This window comes from Micrasema longulum, unplaced genomic scaffold, assembly GCF_059751315.1.
Source record: "Micrasema longulum isolate JH-2025_06_02 unplaced genomic scaffold, ASM5975131v1 h1tg000387l, whole genome shotgun sequence".
Classification (NCBI taxonomy): domain Eukaryota; kingdom Metazoa; phylum Arthropoda; class Insecta; order Trichoptera; family Brachycentridae; genus Micrasema; species Micrasema longulum.
The window spans coordinates 1-20,679 of record NW_028277588.1 but is presented as its reverse complement, the minus strand read 5'-3'; the positions used below and the strand labels follow the sequence as shown (position 1 = coordinate 20,679).

At 31.7% G+C, this 20,679-nt stretch overlaps 3 protein-coding genes across 5 annotated transcripts; 2 read left to right on the top strand and 1 right to left on the bottom strand.

Annotated features, from left to right (window-relative positions):
* The first annotated feature begins 120 nt into the window (after positions 1 to 120).
* Positions 121 to 16,733, top strand: LOC148281981 (GDP-fucose protein O-fucosyltransferase 2-like). Its single transcript, XM_088225790.1, has 3 exons — positions 121 to 291; positions 6,829 to 6,876; positions 13,242 to 16,733. The coding sequence occupies exon 3, from the start codon at positions 13,407 to 13,409 to the stop codon at positions 14,646 to 14,648; it is 1,242 nt and encodes a 413-aa protein (XP_088081916.1). The 5' UTR covers positions 121 to 291; positions 6,829 to 6,876; positions 13,242 to 13,406; the 3' UTR covers positions 14,649 to 16,733.
* Positions 631 to 6,827, bottom strand: LOC148281983 (uncharacterized). 3 transcript variants are annotated; one of them, XM_088225791.1, is made up of 6 exons: positions 6,361 to 6,827; positions 5,835 to 5,897; positions 5,300 to 5,389; positions 4,674 to 4,748; positions 3,376 to 3,542; positions 631 to 1,114 (listed from the first exon to the last, which is right to left on the bottom strand). In XM_088225791.1, exons 1-6 carry the CDS (start codon positions 6,602 to 6,604, stop codon positions 1,100 to 1,102), a joined length of 654 nt encoding a protein of 217 aa, XP_088081917.1. In that variant the 5' UTR covers positions 6,605 to 6,827; the 3' UTR covers positions 631 to 1,099. The 3 variants fall into 3 exon arrangements, 2 of the variants coding, with proteins under 2 accessions (XP_088081917.1, XP_088081918.1); XM_088225792.1 differs by lacking the exon at positions 5,835 to 5,897 and having other exon boundaries at positions 633 to 1,114; XR_015822201.1 differs by lacking the exons at positions 4,674 to 4,748; positions 5,300 to 5,389; positions 5,835 to 5,897 and having other exon boundaries at positions 636 to 1,114.
* On the top strand, positions 6,879 to 12,933 carry LOC148281982 (uncharacterized). Its single transcript, XM_088225793.1, has 6 exons — positions 6,879 to 7,341; positions 7,858 to 7,920; positions 8,144 to 8,233; positions 8,784 to 8,858; positions 9,990 to 10,156; positions 12,418 to 12,933. The coding sequence occupies exons 1-6, from the start codon at positions 7,212 to 7,214 to the stop codon at positions 12,430 to 12,432; spliced, it is 540 nt and encodes a 179-aa protein (XP_088081919.1). The 5' UTR covers positions 6,879 to 7,211; the 3' UTR covers positions 12,433 to 12,933.
* Positions 16,734 to 20,679: the final 3,946 nt, after the last annotated feature.

The window sequence follows — 20,679 nt, the reverse complement described above, 5'->3', positions numbered from 1 at the left end:
ATTTGCTGAATGTAAACTATACGAGTAGGTAGGCACACAATTTATGCAGACATTTTTTCGAGCATCACAGAGAAGGATGATAAAATTATTGATATTTTTATTATAATTATTATTCAGATCATTGAATAATATGTATTTCGTGGAAACATATAATTTATTGAACGTTCTTACAGTTCTTATGGAACCAGCGAAGTGTCAATTAATATAACAGGATAATTCCTGAAAATATGATTATTAATTATTAGAGCAACACCGACTGGATCTAGTAGGTATTGATACTATTGATTAGAGGCTGCACAGATTACAGATATCTTTAGATAGGAAACTATGGTACTATATCTAAGCACTTTGGGCGTCGATCGCAGCGCTTTTTAGTGTGGCATACAAGAAGCTTTGACGATGGCGCGAAAATTCAAATCACTGCGTTGCATCGTATATTGATATTTATTGTACAATATCAATACAAAATTGCTTAATTAAATACAAGTATTAGCACGCAATTTAATTTTTCTGTCCTGTATTTAAAAAAACAATTTTATATTGATATTGCACATTAAATTTATTATGGAATAGGAATACATAAATAAAAATTTAAAAAAACATTTTTAATAGTTTTATTTTACTGTTAAAATAAATCCCTCGATTCTATTAGAAAGAATCGAGAAAGAAAACTGACACTCGTAAAATAATATTATATACATGTGTGGTTAGTATATTGGATTATCAAAAATAACAAAATTGTGCAGCATTGTGATCAGCATTGGATCCCTGCTATTCCTGGATGAAAAATATTTTCTTCGTGAAGATTAAGAGACATGGCATCAACAATCACCATTCTGAAACAAAATAATATTATTAATGGTGGATAATTTATTTTATTTCACATTGACATTTCTAGGCTGCTGCTTAGGAATAAAACAGGAAGGAAGCATTTATAAGGTTACTAAAGAATAAAATGAAGTGCTAATATGCTAATATTGGATTATCAAAAATAACAATTGAGTATTATTTAAAAATTGTGCAGCATTGTGATCAGTATTGGATCCCTTCTATTCCTGGATGAAAAATATTTTCTTCCTGCACATTAAGATCCATGGCATCAACAATCACCATTCTGAAACAAAAGAACATTATTAATGGTGGATAATTTATTTTATTTCACATTGACATTTCTAGGCTGCTGCTTAGGAATAAAGCAGGAAGGAAGCACTTATAAGCTTATTAAGTAATGAAATGAAGTGCTAATATGGTAGGTAAGAAGAAAAGGGTATGCATGTATCTACTCTATTGTCTGCGCTTCTTATTCTTAAGTCTTTTATTATAACACTTTCTAGCTTGTAATTTGAGAGGATCAACAATGCAAGACTCTAATTTTTTTCGCCCAGTTAATAGAAAGTTAATTTGTTTACACCAAGAAAAAATATATAATTGCAATACTAAGTTAACAATAAAATCAAAAAGGTGGCCTCTATGTGCTGGACAAGATAAACATGCTGAATTTAATTTAGATAGTACTATTTCCTTCAAACTCGACATAACATGAAACTTATGGCAAATAGTCGGTAAATTATTTTTGCAGTGATTGACAATGGTATTAAAAACTTTATAGATTTTGATTGTTGGGTGGATTAAAGTATTTGGACCACATGCCCTAGAAGTTATTAAACTATGCCCCGGTAACTGTGTTTCAGATTTAAGATCCAGTCTACATTCACAACAAGATCCAAATTTAGATAAAGCCCGTTTTGCCACATAACCAGCTATATATTTACAAACCGCAACATATTGACTACTTTTCTGTCTTGAAGAACTTGTTGGTAAGGAGTGATCATCAACATGAAATTGTTCCTGTACTTCGATGTCCGATGTTAAAAAAAGTTTTAATGAATCTAAAATTTCACCGTCATCATTTTCACAATTTGCTCCAATGGAGTGAGTATGAGATAAGTTTGATATGAGAAGCGACTTAAAAGCATCTATAAAATTTGAACTAGAGGGGTTTATGTTACGTGCACCCTGACTTCTTACCATGCCAAAAAAGTTTTCAATGGGGTCTTGGTTAAGGTTACGTGGAAGCACAAAAGTAAATTTATAACATGTAAGTAATTTATTACTCAAATATGATATTGCTTCCAAAGTTGTAATCCAGTTACGCACTGTAGGTGGTACTGATATTTTTTGGTTTTTGGAATCTACAAATTTTACTGATTTTAAGATGGAAATAGCTTCCTGCCAAAATTTCCAGTGGGGAGATGTTAATCTGACTCCACAACGGTATTTACAAATAATACTATTAGCATTGAGAGAACTGCCATTTAAACTGTCGAAAAGTTTATTTATAAATAAGATAAGATCAGCAGTCTGTGATGCCCCATTGTCAATATCATCCACAGTATCTGCCAAAGATTTCATGGTAGTTCCTACTGTCCTGCTGAATACCTGAGCAGCAACCTTGACCTTCATTTTTCTTAGTTTGTCGGGGAAAATATGACTATCGGTTAATTTGTGCATTTGAAAAAAGTCTTCCCCTCTTGCTTGATCGTATGTGTATGATTGTACAATATGGGACCACTTTGCTATTTTTGATACAGAATTTTGAACAAAATGTACATCTTTTACTAGCATATTATTTCTAAATCCCTTTAAAAGATGTGGCACATCAAACATTTGTACAATTTCATGGCCTTCAATTTCAAACCCGTGAACTCTACATTCAGTACCACCCCGAAGGTACAATTCACGGGTTTCCTGTTTCAGGATATTTATTGCACCAACATTTGAGCTACCTTGGTCACAAATTATTGAAACTAATTCCAAATTGCTACGAAAGATATTTGAGATTATTGATTTTAAGATAACAACCAAATCTGAAGATTTAATGGGTCCTCCTGTAAAAACAAATGCTAATGGTTGTTTCCATTTATTATATAAACCCTGTAGCATAAAAACACAAACGTGATCAGCAAAAGCTGGAGTACGTTTTCCTTCACCCAAGTCTTGGAATCCCTCAATAAAATCTTTATGTTTTTTGTACATTAAATTCTGACTAATTGACATCTCGTCAAACATCAAAGAGCATATTCGAGCTTTAGCAGAAAGATTTTGGGCGACCTCTTCCAAATGTTTAAATATATGCAAATTGGTACCAGGATTAAATGGGATTTTATTTAGCATTGTCATCAATGTTTTTCTGGATGGTAAGGAAAATATGCTTGAAATATATTTATAACTTTTATAGCCCTGCTTCATTAATGACAATGCAAAAACCTTATCGTTAGTTGTATATCTACGGCCCTGTTTTGTCCGTTTCTGAAGCCTCAATTGAGACTTAAAAAAACGGTATGTGATTTTATGTAATTTATTTTTAAAGGATACATGGCGCTCTTTGTTTAATTTGAGTTCCATCTTTCTAATCTTCATCTCCATGTTTCTTCTAGCCTTTTTAAACTGCAAACATTTCTTGTAAAGCTTCCTTTTCCTGGGTGTTAAATTTTGAGATTGGGTTTCATTTACATCCTTCAAGATGTGGTCATATTTTCGTCCTGTAATATAATATTTCATAATGATGCATTAAGGGTCCCAACATCATAATATAATGAATGCCTAACTATTATTGCAAAGAATGATAAAATGTAAAGGGATGCTGTTTGGAAATAAGCAAAAAGAAATACTAGCAGTTGGTTCTATTTACAATATAAAATTTCACTTCCAAGTTTGTTAATGAAAGTTCTTGGTTGAAGTTCATTGTATTTTATATCTTTAATAATTTTGAGTAGTATTAGGGTAATTCAACGGATACTAACGTCATAATTGAGTCTTTTTCAATGTGTTTTATCTATATAATGTAAAAAAATATTTATTCTGTATATCTTCTTTAGTTTTTTATTGGCTTTTTTCACTCCTAACTGAGGTGTTCTAGCCAGTGTCAAGTTTGAGATTAACTTATTTAAATATTTACACATGTGTTAGTACTATACATACAAGTTAGCATGTTAGTATTTAATATTACATACATTTTACATAATATAAAACTTATTTACAACTTAATACCATTTATAGCTACATATTTACATAAATTTTTTAATATATTATTATTGGGTGGGAACAAAAGAGTTTAAATAGTAATAGGGAATGGGACGCTGATTTTGGAGAGGTCAGATAGGAACTCAGGATAACATTATATATATTGTGAAGACGACGACTCCCAAAGATTGTACAAATTGCACACTAATGCATCTGTATTCTGTATATCACTGTACATTGAACAACGATTAAGGAAAAATTTCATAAAAACAATAATTCAATTAGGTAATTTTTTTGATTCCCGATAATAAATAATATAAAAATTGCACCACAGCAGGACAAGAGGGCCCATTACAGTGATCAATTACAGAAAAATCATATTATAATTTTGTGTTCTCTCCGGGAATCGAACCCGGAACCTTCCGTGCGTAATTCAAGCGTCTTAACCACTTAATGTTTTTTAACACCTCATGAAGTTTTAATGACGAAAAATTTATGTCGCATTTTCATGGAAACATCCGTTAGCATTATTCATAAACTGCATGAACATGATAGAAACAAAGTATCTGTGGATATTATGTAGAACGAAATCTCTCTGTCCAAGAACCAAGAGAAAATGCATTATTGAATACATGTCATTTGATACTAACTTTTTGGTGTACTCTGCTGAGGTGCACTTGGACCAGAAATATGCAGTGGGCCTGATATGTCATCAGCGTTGATATCTAAAAACATTATTAATTAGTAATATGTGACAATGTGTCAATGAGTCGGACAAGTAACTGTATGTATACATTTTAAGTTCTTTGAAAACACAAACAGCTTTAATATGCCGATTTGCTGGAGAAAATTATGGGTCAGAAATTTGTTTCAACTGAGAGGGTCACTTTCATGGTCATGTCATACGATATATATGTGCTATAAACTTTTTAATAATTAAAAAAGGAACGGCCCACGCTCAGACGATGTAGTCTTGGTCGATCACAAAAACGGCATTTCTCAATTTGCAGAAAATGTATAAAATTAATAGAAAAATGTAAAGATTAAACAACCATAGTGACATTACACATCCCTGTTTCACGCCTTTTGAGATCGCAAACCAAGATGTAAATCTCCCATTAACTCTTACACACGCTGAACTCTCCTGAATTTATTTGTATTGTTTATTATTTTTTTCTTTTTAACAAAGAAACAAAGATGTTTCTCTTTCTCTTATATATAAATATGTATGTTTGTAAATTTTTATTACAAAAATAAAAAAAATATTACTACAAACCAGAAATAGGTTGGATGAAAGTCGTACCACTGCAACTGGCAACGCCTTCCGGGAGTGCACAGGGGTGTTCTTCAGTAACAGCTATGCCTACTGTAATTCACAATAAAAATAAAATGAACATCATACCAGATAACATAATGCAAGAACTTCAGGAAAAACCTTGAAAGATCGAGTAAGGCTTGAACGAATAGAAAAGAATAAGCTGAGATGGTTACGTGTAGAAAGCATTAACGACAATATAATAACTGAGATAGTACATAAGTCTGAAAGAAGGGGTGTAAGGAAATGTGAAAATTATAGAAAATACTTATCCGAACTCGGTTCACCGAGTAAATAATGAGAACTATTTTCGTTGGATGGTGACTTGTTAAATCCTATAAAATAAATACAAATTACCAACACCACATTGCGAAAGCACATCCTTACAATTGAAAACACACCATGCCACGACCATAACGACAATATAATAAATGAGATTGTACATGTCTGAAAGAAGGGGTGTGTAAGGAAATGTGAAAATTATAGAAATACATACCCGAACTCTGTTCACCAAGTAAATAATGAAAACTATTTTCTTTGGATGGTGACTTGTTAAACCCTGTAAAAATAATACAAATTACCAACACCACATTGCAAAAGCACATCCCTAAAATTGTATACACACCATGCCACCCTGGTAATTGTTTGTAAATAATGACCAAATAAAAATGTCGGAAGTTGCAGGAAAAGGCACTACGCCAACTTTGTAGATACATAATAACCCGATTAACCAACTGTAAGACAAATCACAAACACCACATTCCAAAAGCAGACTTGCAATTGTATAGACACAAGACAGATAAACAAGGTGCAATTACAGTGGAAAGCCAACCTGAGTCGTACATATATTTTTCTTGCAGAAATACTAATAACTTTCATTGTAAAATGGGTAAAAGTATGCTTTCCCTATGAGTTGTAAAGATTGTCAATAAAAATTTGCAGGGCAAACAAACAGGACAAATAAACGTGCAACATGAGACAAATTCTTGAAATAATTATGTATGAAATATCATGCAATTTACCTGGCAATCCAATGGTAGGCACAGAGCACAATAAAAGCTGGATGTCATTGTATTGGCTAAAGTTGAATGCGTTGAAGTGTTTAATGCACACAAAACAAAGTCGATTAATTTCGTCATCTGATAAATTCATAAATTTGGGACTTTGAACACGATTGATCCATTCTTTAAATAAATGTGGATATCGTTTCGGAAAACGATGTAGTTTTTTCGTAGAATTACAATTCGGTACGCAACAACTCGGCATTTCGAAGAAAAAAGTGTAAAAACACAGAGAGCAGTGTGACAGCGATTTCGAATGGAAACGGATAAATTGGCGGTTCGTCTAGAAGGACGCCGGCCGGCACGGCGTGGCTGGGCACACGCCGCCGACAGTTGCGCCACAAACTGTATTGATTTACTAGCAAGTGGCTTGTGCGACATCGGAAGAATGACTAGAAAGTCTTGTATTGGCTGAAAACTGCCTGAGAGGCTGGATGAAAATTTGATTTATTATAACCGAGGCCATAATTGATTAGAGTCAGGCAGTTTTCAGCCAATACAAGACTTTCTAGTCATTCTTCCGATATCGCACAAGCCACTTGCTAGTAAATCAATACAGTTTGTGGCGCAACTGTCGGCGGCGTGTGCCCAGCCACGCCGTGCCGGCCGGCGTCCTTCTAGACGAACCGCCAATTTATCCGTTTCCATTCGAAATCGCTGTCACACTGCTCTCTGTTATTTTGCACTTTTTCTTCGAAATACCGAGTTGTTGCGTACCGAATCGTAATTCTACGAAAAAACTACATCGTTTTCCGAAACGATATCCACATTTATTTAAAGAACGGATCAATCGTGTTCAAAGTCCCAAATTTATGAATTTATCCGATGACAAGATTAATCGACGTTGTTTTGTGTGCATTAAACACTTCAACGCATTCAACTTTAGCCAATACAATGACATCCAGCTTTTATTGTGCTCTGTGCCTACCATTGGATTGCCAGGTAAATTACATGATATTTCATACATAATTATTTCAAGAATTTGTCTCATGTTGCACGTTTATTCGTCCCGTTTGCCTGCCCTGCAAATTTATAACTCATAGGGAAAGCATACTTTTATTAATCTGGACCCATTTTACAATTAAAGTTATTAGTATTTCTGCAAGAAAAATATATGTACGACTTAGGTTAGCTTTCCACTGTAATTGCACCTTATTTATCTGTCTTGTGTCTATACAATTGCAAGTCTGCTTTTGGAATGTGGTGTTTGTGATTTGTCTTACAGTTTTGCTATATCGTTCCATATTTTTTGTCTCAATCGGAGTTTATATTGTTTTTACAGTTGATTAATCGGGTTATAATGTATGTACAAAGTTGGCGTAGTGCCTTTTCCTGCAACTTCCGACATTTTTATTTGGTCATTATTTACAAACGATTACTAGGGTGGCATGGTGTGTATACAATTGTAAGGATGTGCTTTTGCAATGTGGTGTTGGTAATTTGTATTTTTTTTTACAGGGTTTAACAAGTCACCATCCAAAGAAAATAGTTTTCATTATTTACTTGGTGAACAGAGTTCGGGTATGTATTTCTATAATTTTCACATTTCCTTACACCCCTTCTTTCAGACTTATGTTCTATCTCAGTTATTATATTATCGTTAATGCTTTCTACACGTCCTAACCATCTCAGCTTATTCTTTTCTATTCGTTCAAGCCTTACTCGATCTTTCAAGGTTTTTCCTGAAATTCTTGCATTATGTTATCTGGTATGATGTTCATTTTATTTTTATTGTGAATTACAGTCGGCGTAGCTGTTACTGAAGAACTCCCCTGTGCACTCCCGGAAGGCGTTGCCAATTGCAGTGGTACGACTTTCATCCAACCTATTTCTGGTTTGTAGTAATATTTTTTTATTTTTGTAATAAAAATTTACAGACATACATATTTATATATAAGAGAAAGAGAAACATCTTTGTTTCTTTGTTAAAAAGAAAAAAATAATAATAAATACATATAAATTCAGGAGAGTTCAGCGTGTGTAAGAGTTAATGGGAGATTTACATCTTGGTTTGCGATCTCAAAAGGCGTGAAACAGGGATGTGTAATGTCACTATGGTTGTTTAATCTTTACATTTTTCTATTAATTTTATACATTTTCTGCAAATTGAGAAATGCCGTTTTTGTGATCGACCAAGACTACATCGTCTGAGCGTGGGCCGTTCCTTTTTTAATTATTAAAAAGTTTATAGCACATATATATCGTATGACATGACCATGAAAGTGACCCTCTCAGTTGAAACAAATTTCTGACCCATAATTTTCTCCAGCAAATCGGCATATTAAAGCTGTTTGTGTTTTCAAAGAACTTAAAATGTATACATACAGTTACTTGTCCGACTCATTGACACATTGTCACATATTACTAATTAATAATGTTTTTAGATATCAACGCTGATGACATATCAGGCCCACTGCATATTTCTGGTCCGAGTGCACCTCAGCAGAGTACACCAAAAAGTTAGTATCAAATGACATGTATTCAATAATGCATTTTCTCTTGGTTCTTGGACAGAGAGATTTCGTTCTACATAATATCCACAGATACTTTGTTTCTATCATGTTCATGCAGTTTATGAATAATGCTAACGGATGTTTCCATGAAAATGCGACATAAATTTTTCGTCATTAAAACTTCATGAGGTGTTAAAAAACATTAAGTGGTTAAGACGCTTGAATTACGCACGGAAGGTTCCGGGTTCGATTCCCGGAGAGAACACAAAATTATAATATGATTTTTCTGTAATTGATCACTGTAATGGGCCCTCTTGTCCTGCTGTGGTGCAATTTTTATATTATTTATTATCGGGAATCAAAAAAATTACCTAATTGAATTATTGTTTTTATGAAATTTTTCCTTAATCGTTGTTCAATGTACAGTGATATACAGAATACAGATGCATTAGTGTGCAATTTGTACAATCTTTGGGAGTCGTCGTCTTCACAATATATATAATGTTATCCTGAGTTCCTATCTGACCTCTCCAAAATCAGCGTCCCATTCCCTATTACTATTTAAACTCTTTTGTTCCCACCCAATAATAATATATTAAAAAATTTATGTAAATATGTAGCTATAAATGGTATTAAGTTGTAAATAAGTTTTATATTATGTAAAATGTATGTAATATTAAATACTAACATGCTAACTTGTATGTATAGTACTAACACATGTGTAAATATTTAAATAAGTTAATCTCAAACTTGACACTGGCTAGAACACCTCAGTTAGGAGTGAAAAAAGCCAATAAAAAACTAAAGAAGATATACAGAATAAATATTTTTTTACATTATATAGATAAAACACATTGAAAAAGACTCAATTATGACGTTAGTATCCGTTGAATTACCCTAATACTACTCAAATTTATTAAAGATATAAAATACAATGAACTTCAACCAAGAACTTTCATTAACAAACTTGGAAGTGAAATTTTATATTGTAAATAGAACCAACTGCTAGTATTTCTTTTTGCTTATTTCCAAACAGCATCCCTTTACATTTTATCATTCTTTGCAATAATAGTTAGGCATTCATTATATTATGATGTTGGGACCCTTAATGCATCATTATGAAATATTATATTACAGGACGAAAATATGACCACATCTTGAAGGATGTAAATGAAACCCAATCTCAAAATTTAACACCCAGGAAAAGGAAGCTTTACAAGAAATGTTTGCAGTTTAAAAAGGCTAGAAGAAACATGGAGATGAAGATTAGAAAGATGGAACTCAAATTAAACAAAGAGCGCCATGTATCCTTTAAAAATAAATTAAATAAAATCACATACCGTTTTTTTAAGTCTCAATTGAGGCTTCAGAAACGGACAAAACAGGGCCGTAGATATACAACTAACGATAAGGTTTTTGCATTGTCATTAATGAAGCAGGGCTATAAAAGTTATAAATATATTTCAAGCATATTTTCCTTACCATCCAGAAAAACATTGATGACAATGCTAAATAAAATCCCATTTAATCCTGGTACCAATTTGCATATATTTAAACATTTGGAAGAGGTCGCCCAAAATCTTTCTGCTAAAGCTCGAATATGCTCTTTGATGTTTGACGAGATGTCAATTAGTCAGAATTTAATGTACAAAAAACATAAAGATTTTATTGAGGGATTCCAAGACTTGGGTGAAGGAAAACGTACTCCAGCTTTTGCTGATCACGTTTGTGTTTTTATGCTACAAGGTTTATATAATAAATGGAAACAACCATTAGCATTTGTTTTTACAGGAGGACCCATTAAATCTTCAGATTTGGTTGTTATCTTAAAATCAATAATCTCAAATATCTTTCGTAGCAATTTGGAATTAGTTTCAATAATTTGTGACCAAGGTAGCTCAAATGTTGGTGCAATAAATATCCTGAAACAGGAAACCCGTGAATTGTACCTTCGGGGTGGTACTGAATGTAGAGTTCACGGGTTTGAAATTGAAGGCCATGAAATTGTACAAATGTTTGATGTGCCACATCTTTTGAAGGGATTTAGAAATAATATGCTAGTAAAAGATGTACATTTTGTTCAAAATTCTGTATCAAAAATAGCAAAGTGGTCCCATATTGTACAATCATACACATACGATCAAGCAAGAGGGGAAGACTTTTTCCAAATGCACAAATTAACCGATAGTCATATTTTCCCCGACAAACTAAGAAAAATGAAGGTCAAGGTTGCTGCTCAGGTATTCAGCAGGACAGTAGGAACTACCATGAAATCTTTGGCAGATACTGTGGATGATATTGACAATGGGGCATCACAGACTGCTGATCTTATCTTATTTATAAATAAACTTTTCGACAGTTTAAATGGCAGTTCTCTCAATGCTAATAGTATTATTTGTAAATACCGTTGTGGAGTCAGATTAACATCTCCCCACTGGAAATTTTGGCAGGAAGCTATTTCCATCTTAAAATCAGTAAAATTTGTAGATTCCAAAAACCAAAAAATATCAGTACCACCTACAGTGCGTAACTGGATTACAACTTTGGAAGCAATATCATATTTGAGTAATAAATTACTTACATGTTATAAATTTACTTTTGTGCTTCCACGTAACCTTAACCAAGACCCCATTGAAAACTTTTTTGGCATGGTAAGAAGTCAGGGTGCACGTAACATAAACCCCTCTAGTTCAAATTTTATAGATGCTTTTAAGTCGCTTCTCATATCAAACTTATTTCATACTCACTCCATTGGAGCAAATTGTGAAAATGATGACGGTGAAATTTTAGATTCATTAAAACTTTTTTTAACATCGGACATCGAAGTACAGGAACAATTTCATGTTGATGATCACTCCTTACCAACAAGTTCTTCAAGACAGAAAAGTAGTCAATATGTTGCGGTTTGTAAATATATAGCTGGTTATGTGGCAAAACGGGCTTTATCTAAATTTTGATCTTGTTGTGAATGTAGACTGGATCTTAAATCTGAAACACATTTACCGGGGCATAGTTTAATAACTTCTAGGGCATGTGGTCCAAATACTTTAATCCACCCAACAATCAAAATCTATAAAGTTTTTAATACCATTGTCAATCACTGCAAAAATAATTTACCGACTATTTGCCATAAGTTTCATGTTATGTCGAGTTTGAAGGAAATAGTACTATCTAAATTAAATTCAGCATGTTTATCTTGTCCAGCACATAGAGGCCACCTTTTTGATTTTATTGTTAACTTAGTATTGCAATTATATATTTTTTCTTGGTGTAAACAAATTAACTTTCTATTAACTGGGCGAAAAAAATTAGAGTCTTGCATTGTTGATCCTCTCAAATTACAAGCTAGAAAGTGTTATAATAAAAGACTTAAGAATAAGAAGCGCAGACAATAGAGTAGATACATGCATACCCTTTTCTTCTTACCTACCATATTAGCACTTCATTTCATTACTTAATAAGCTTATAAGTGCTTCCTTCCTGCTTTATTCCTAAGCAGCAGCCTAGAAATGTCAATGTGAAATAAAATAAATTATCCACCATTAATAATGTTCTTTTGTTTCAGAATGGTGATTGTTGATGCCATGGATCTTAATGTGCAGGAAGAAAATATTTTTCATCCAGGAATAGAAGGGATCCAATACTGATCACAATGCTGCACAATTTTTAAATAATACTCAATTGTTATTTTTGATAATCCAATATTAGCATATTAGCACTTCATTTTATTCTTTAGTAACCTTATAAATGCTTCCTTCCTGTTTTATTCCTAAGCAGCAGCCTAGAAATGTCAATGTGAAATAAAATAAATTATCCACCATTAATAATATTCTTTTGTTTCAGAATGGTGATTGTTGATGCCATGTCTCTTAATCTTCACGAAGAAAATATTTTTCATCCAGGAATAGCAGGGATCCAATGCTGATCACAATGCTGCACAATTTTGTTATTTTTGATAATCCAATATACTAACCACACATGTATATAATATTATTTTACGAGTGTCAGTTTTCTTTCTCGATTCTTTCTAATAGAATCGAGGGATTTATTTTAACAGTAAAATAAAACTATTAAAAATGTTTTTTTAAATTTTTATTTATGTATTCCTATTCCATAATAAATTTAATGTGCAATATCAATATAAAATTGTTTTTTTAAATACAGGACAGAAAAATTAAATTGCGTGCTAATACTTGTATTTAATTAAGCAATTTTGTATTGATATTGTACAATAAATATCAATATACGATGCAACGCAGTGATTTGAATTTTCGCGCCATCGTCAAAGCTTCTTGTATGCCACACTAAACAGCGCTGCGATCGACGCCCAAAGTGCTTAGATATAGTACCATAGTTTCCTATCTAAAGATATCTGTAATCTGTGATTAGAGTTAGCAACAGACAACAGCAGTCAAGCGTGTGTTAAATTCAAAGTGTGTAAAGTTAAAAATAAAACGATTAAAATACTAAAATGTAACGTGAGAGATTGCAGCAGTAAAGGGATCAGTACGTTTTTAAAGAAATGAAGTAAAATTTTATGTTCACAAACTAAAAATGAAGAAATTGAATGATTTCATTGTTATACCATTGATTTTAATATTTTATTTAGGTTTAGTTTCTCCTAGCGAAGTGCAGTCTGAACAAGGAGACTGTGAAAGTAATTCAAATGGTCCATGCAAAGGACCGATCGAAAATAACAGATACATTTTTTATGATATTAATTATTCAGAAGGATTTAATCTGCGTCGCGATGTTTACATGCGAATGGTAATTTTCATTCACAATATTATAACGATTAATAAATATAAAGATTTCAAATTAGTTCTTCCGCCGTGGAATTATTTATACCACTGGCACTCCAGGGACATCGGTTCACAGGGACAAATCCCATGGGGCTTATTTTTTGACATAATATCACTTAAAAGATTTGCACCTGTTGTTGAGACGTACGAATTGTTAACCAAAGAAAAATCACTTACAATTGATAGGCTTTATATGTTGAATCACTTTCCTAACGCATTTGAAGATGGAAATTTCAACGATAAAGTGGAAATACCGAGCTCTTGCCCTTCTTATGATATGTTTTGGGGATACAAAAACATTACTTGTAGAAATCAAGAATGTGTGTATTTTCAAGGCAGTGTATCGCTGTTGAAAAATCTTATAGATTTGCACCCAGAAGATAAATACGTTATGTTCTCGAACGCCGAAGTTTCTCTGCATGAAGATTACGGGTCGAAAACATACTGGGACGCACGAAAGAGTATGAGATTTAATATGGATTTGGTAGATATTGCCGAGGATTTTATAGAAAAAGAGTTAAAGTGTTTCAAACCAAAATGTGATAATTATATCAGCGTACATTGGAGAAGGGGTGACTTTGCAAAAAGCAGATATAAGGAAGTACCATCAGTTAACAGTACAGCCGACCAGATCTATAACACTGTAGAAAAATACTACAAATCACTAATCAAACATGTTTTCATCGCTACGGATTCGCAATCTGATGAGTTAGAAAATCTAGTGAATAGATTAGAAACTCATGGATTCATAGTGAAATGGTTTTCTCCTTCCTATGATGTTCGAGCGAGATATAAAGACGGAGGTGTCGCCATTATTGACCAGATAATATGTTCTCACGCAGTTTACTTTATAGGAACTCATGAGAGCACTTTCACATTCCGGATACAGGAAGAAAGAGAAATATTGGGGTTTGAAAGTGACACTACTTTTAATAGACTTTGCCCAGATGTTGGCGCTTGTGAGAGAATGTCTCGTTGGAGTATTGTCAATTGAAATTGTACTCTGTAATTTTGCAGTTATATTTTTCACTTAAAACTTATAATGTGTACTTAGTGAAAGAAATAAAAAAAAAACAAGATTTAGTTTGAACAAATGTTTTTGTAATGATATTCTCATTTTCTATGACATAATAGTTGAAAATATTATTTTCTTTCTCTTTAAAGATTGTGAAGGTTTGTTAATGCAAACACTATTTATACAATTGGTGCTTTCAATATACATATCAATGGCTCGGCTCAGTTCCATACAGAGATAGCTAGAAATTACTAGTTTTGAGAAATGGCTGCCTAAAGTATTGACACATCTAAATTGATTTGTAACAAATAATTATTCATCTCACATATATGTGTTTATTTATTTGAAATATGTACACAATGGTCACTAGTTTTATGATCAATGTTTTTATGCAAATTATCACATTTTAATTTGTTATGGAGGTGAGAAATAGTTAAATTTATTTATATCCATATGAAAACATCTGACTAATAAGAGAAAACCAATAATTTTTAAGAGTTACACCTTTGTAGAATTGAAAATGAGTGTTTTTTAAAATATAATACATAATATACATTAGTCCATAGCATACTAGAATACTGTTCCATAATTTGGGACCCTTCTGAATCGAACCACATCCTTGAAATAGAAAAAGTTCAAAAGCGATATTTGCGATACTTGTATCTTAAAGAATATAATAATCATTCATTCTTGTATCCATCGTTATTTCTAGCAGGGGTGTTGTAATCAACACCCTCGAACCTCGTCGTCAAACTTTTCTTGAGAATCATTTCTATAAGCTGATTTCTGGAAGTATATATAATCCAAATATACTGAAAGAAGTCAGTTTGTATGTTCGCAATAATTATACTAGAGCGAGATCTCATGCACTGTTTTATGCACCCAGAAGAATTACCCATTAATAGGGCAATTCGCTTGCTGAATACGGCGGCTTCTGCAGATAATATGGCCCTATTTTTCTGTACAAATCGGTAGTTTAACAGCTATCTGCTTTCTATTCATTAACTTCTACCTTATATTTACAGTCTGCATCGTGTGATGAGTTAAACAACCCGTAAAGTAATGCAGAAAATGGTCAAATAAATAAATAATAAACTGAGCTGTCGATGTATATTTTTAAAGAAATATTAGTGTTATTTATTTACCCAAACATTTAAATTTCAGGGCCATTTTCAATGGGTTGTAAATAAGAAAATGAGAATCGGGTTGGTATAGAGTGGGATTTATACTTTAGATCTTTGATTCGTGAGTCCACAACACTAGCCACGGGACCACAGCCCGATTAATTAAGACTATATAATATTTGTATAACATAAATCTACCAACTTACCTAAACTCCAAACTCTCCAAACTCGCAGGAACATGGCTGACACCATTTTTATGAATAAAACTTTAAATTACACTATAGATTGCCCTAAGATTCCATCGCTTATTAATTTTAGAGTCCCAGTAACGCAGACCAGAAACCAATCTCTATTTAAAATTTCTAAATGTTCCACTAAATATTTTCTAAATTCATTCGTAAATAGAACCTGCAATATGTGTAATCAGAAATTAAATTATATTGAAATTAATAACATATCTTTAACTTCCTTTAAAAATGAAATTTCAAAAAAAATAATGAGTAATGATGTTGCGTCTTGAATCCGCAGCCCATATAATGCAGGTTATGTGCAGTTCTGTATCTGTATTCCTATTTAAAATATATATTCTGTAATAAATGTACACTGTATGGTCAACTATAGTAAAGTTGTATTATATAGTATAATGTGCAACTGTGTGACCAATATTCAAAAGTAGATTTATTTTTAATTATATGTAATACATTAACATTTTTAGTAATATTATAAATTGTGTATGATGTTATTTTATAATATGTATAATTTTTATGTGAAAACATTTACAATAACAATATTATGTGAAAGCCTCTAATTGGACTTTATGATATGTATTTATAAAATAATTGTATCTTATAAATTTATAAATTTCCAATGAAATAAAAAAAAAAATTATAAAAAAAATCTTCAATGTGCCAAAATAGTGTATTTCGCATGTAGTATGTAAGAATGCATTTTAAAATAAAAACAAAATAATTGTTAACCATATTTTTTTCCTTAAAAAATGATAACCCATTGATTCATTTAACTCTACTAAAGTTTGTGTTTTTTAATGTGATCTACCATGTAAACAAAGAAAATGGCCTATATTCACGTGATTTAATAGGGCCCAGTTTTTCAATCGAAACTATTAATATCTCTCGCGCTTCTTTTAAAAAAAACTTTAACATTTAATATTTTCTAATAAATAATATGTAAAAGAAGAAAGAATATTAAATTACTTTTTCATTTAAGTTAGTAGGTATACGTACAATGCGTAATGTTATAGACAATTTCATATACCAGACCAAAACAGAGATTTGATAAATCCTTATGGGTGAGTTAATAATGTAGGGATATTATTGTGATGTCAGCTTCGTGGTGTAGCGGTCAGCGTGCTTGCCTACCATGCAAGAGGTCTCCGGTTCGATTCCCGACAAGGTTGAAATGAAACATTTATTTAAAATATGTTTCTACACTAGAATATTTCAAAGTACCCGGACGGGCACATGAAGCGTAAGACTGGACCATCTTACCTTCATGTAATAAAAATTATCTAGATGCGCTCCGATTGGTGTACCAATGTAGTGCCATATACACTATTAGGTGCAGAAATGAAATAATTATGATGATTATTGTGATTGGTCAGTGTCCTGGCAGATAAAAAATACAGTTCTCAATGTAAAATTTAATCAGATTTTTCATAAAGAAGCTACATTAAGCTAAGTGTTTGTTGATTTGTCCCTACATAAGCAATATAAAATGGCAAGTTTGATACAACATCATCACTCTGCTTCTGCTAAGTACAAAATACTTATTTTTAGTGAAAACTTTTACCAATAAAACATCAATATATTCATCACTCTTTTTGACACGACTTTGTCTTATCAGATGACTGCATGCACGACTGCTGTTAAAACAGTTATTAGCATAACATGCAAAAGTATAGTGGGTACTCTAAGCTTCATAAAAATATTTTTATTTCCCTTTCTGCTTAGTTATCAAAATATAAAAATCATATGAAAATATCCAAAAAATTTAAATGCCGGTATATTTTCTCATGATATGAAATAACTGGTGGTCATTTGTTAATCATATTCTGTAAAGGGAAAATAATATTCTTTTCAAAAAGAATATTATTAAATATTGATATTTTTTTAATAAACAAACATGAAGATATACAGTTATTGCAAAACAATGGGAAAAAAATTATGTTTATTGATTATTTGAAAATTTCAGTTTTAATAATTTAATTTATTTCCAGTCATTAGAATATTTTCATTTCGATATAACGCTCTTAGCTAAAACTCTAAAACTAAGCCATGAGTTGCAGGTGTTCTAGACAAAGATGGCTGATGTCTAGCATGCCTTAAGCTCGTGGTGTGCACGTGGGCGGAGATCCAGTCTCGTTGAACAGATGTAGACACTAAATTATTTGATTACATTTGCTTTGGAGTGAATTCCTGTTGTCCTTTCAAATGATATTTATTACAAGTTTTAAATATATTTGACTAAAATCAAAGTAATTCAATTGAGGAAAATTATATATACGAGGTTTGATAAAAAAATATGCGTAATTTGTGTATGTACATTTAAAAAAATATATTTTATTCCCAAATATTAATATTGTCCCCTAAGTATTCAACCATGGGATATACAGGGTGTTCATTAAACCCTGTCACATCCGAAACCACGATGATCAGTATGAGCAAGAAGACATATTGGCACATTAAAATAATTTTTTAGAATGAATAAGATTTTAAAAAAATTAAATATAAAAAAGCAAATGGTTGTTTACTTCTGCAGGAGTGAAACGTGGAGGGGGAAGGGGAGAGTATGTGCCGCACTCCCCTCACTTCTCCCCTGCAGAAGTAAGCAACCATTTTTTTTTTAAATATGCTAATATGTCTTCTTGCCCATACTGATCATCGTGGTTTCGGATGTGACAGGGTTTAAAGAACACCCTGTATAATACAGTTGTGCCAGTGTTTTTTTCAATCTTCAAAAGATTTCTGGAATGCACTTTTTGGTATGGCCTTAGTTCCGTCAGCGATTTGGTCTTTATCTCCTCTATGGCCGTGAAATGTCGTCCTTTCACAAGAAAAAAGAACAAGAAAAAGAGGCAGAGGACCGAGTTCGGTGCATAAGAGTGGCTGGAACAACAATGCGGTCTGGTTTTTTGCCAAAATTCGCATACAAGCTCTGGAATAATCTAGAAAATTTGCTGATTACGCCAAAATGCATCTTACTAGTTTGTCTGTCAAAAACTAACTATGCATTCATTTGACCGAAAATTGACAGATTAATTATAAACACGCGTACTAATTTAGGGAAAAAAACATACGTATTTAAATTAAAATATTCCGTGTATTTTTTTTATCAAATTTTGTATAATAAGATAAGAACACATGTTTTATGAACTCTGCTTATTTATTATCAGTTTGAGACCCAGTGTTTATGAAAAATAAATAGTGAATAATTTCTTATGTGTAAATACCGTTTATAATATATTCGCTGAAACTGATTCCGGTCTAAATTCATTCACAACACTCCATAAATCCACAGCTGCGGCGATTATAAATTTTATTTTAGGGTTTGAAATAACAAAACAATTTGACATATTTTTTTAAAGAAGTATATGTATTATAAGATTTTAACAGTTTGTAGCTTAGATACAATAAAGTATTCACTACTTCTACAAACATACTTCAAGAATGAAAATGAGTACGCACATGCACTATTGTCATTGTTTCCTTTCAAAGAGGTGTTAAACAGTATTTATTTATATTTAAAATTGCTACACATACAAAATTATACAGTCAACAAAGAAACGCAACAACTTTGCAAAATAGTTCAAATCAGTTCTTTATTAAAAAGTTTAAGGAATTATTATAATACGCCATTACATTTAACTAAGAAAATCTGAACTGATTTATGGAATTTAAATAAAATAATTACTAAGGATTTTTACACAAATGTTTATTGTTTTAAAAGATGTGCATCAAATAATAATGGAATGTTATCAGTCAGAAGTAAATTTTGAATTGATAAAAGATAAAAACAAATATTTATTTGAAAATCACAATATTTAAACCCATTAAAAGTATTTTTTAAAATCTATGATTTGTTTACTATTTCAGGTTTCGATTTTCAGTTTGTTACGAGAATGATAATAGGTTGTGTATTTGTTGTATTTAGTATAAATGCGAAGCTCGAGTTGTAATACATATAATGTGATGAGGTAATTATCGAAGACACAGACATTAATATTATGTGAAAATATTGCAAAACAGAGGTTTAGAAAAACAGAGACAAAATGATGATTGAGGAAACAAAAGTGAACATTTATTTTTATAATATTCAAATAAATAATTTAAAATTTGAAATATTTAGAATACATTAATTAAATCTATGTCTATAAGTACTTCTTATTACTCTGTATACATTTATTACTTTTGTATATTGATAAAACTTAATAAAAAATATTTTTCAAACTGGAAATTCAAATTTACGTAAGTCAAGTCTGACACTAAACTAGATTTATTTACACTTTAATATTTAATTTATTGAAATACACGTATTCACAACAATATAACATTTTTGTATAATATATATTTATGGAACAATAATAAATAAAAAATACTCGAATTTTTCAGCTACTTCGAATGTCAATTAGTTTCTAAAGCTGAAATGAGGTGATTCAACTTCAGTAGAGAAACTCAATCTATCGGTAGAATAAGATACTCAAAATGTCTACTAAATTTGGCTTCAAGTGTTAATATTTAAAATGTTAGAAAATAGACAGATATCAGTAAGATTGTCCTCGGACAGATAGTCCTATGTACACGTGATGTATCTACGAGGAATGCAAGGAAAGGAGTATGTTAAACTTTACCGAAGGCACCGCACAACTA

Coding starts and splice junctions, on each gene's coding strand:
- LOC148281983 (XM_088225791.1), bottom strand. CDS start 6,604: ATGCCGAGTTGTTGCGTACCGAATTGTAATTCTACGAAAAAACTACAT. Junction 4,749..5,299: donor TTTCATCCAACCTATTTCTG/GTTTGTAGTAAT, acceptor TAATGTTTTTAG/ATATCAACGCTGATGACATA. Junction 3,543..4,673: donor TCAGCAGAGTACACCAAAAA/GTTAGTATCAAA, acceptor ATTATATTACAG/GACGAAAATATGACCACATC.
- LOC148281982 (XM_088225793.1), top strand. CDS start 7,212: ATGAATTTATCCGATGACAAGATTAATCGACGTTGTTTTGTGTGCATT. Junction 7,921..8,143: donor ACTTGGTGAACAGAGTTCGG/GTATGTATTTCT, acceptor TGTGAATTACAG/TCGGCGTAGCTGTTACTGAA. Junction 8,859..9,989: donor TCAGCAGAGTACACCAAAAA/GTTAGTATCAAA, acceptor ATTATATTACAG/GACGAAAATATGACCACATC.
- LOC148281981 (XM_088225790.1), top strand. CDS start 13,407: ATGAAGAAATTGAATGATTTCATTGTTATACCATTGATTTTAATATTT.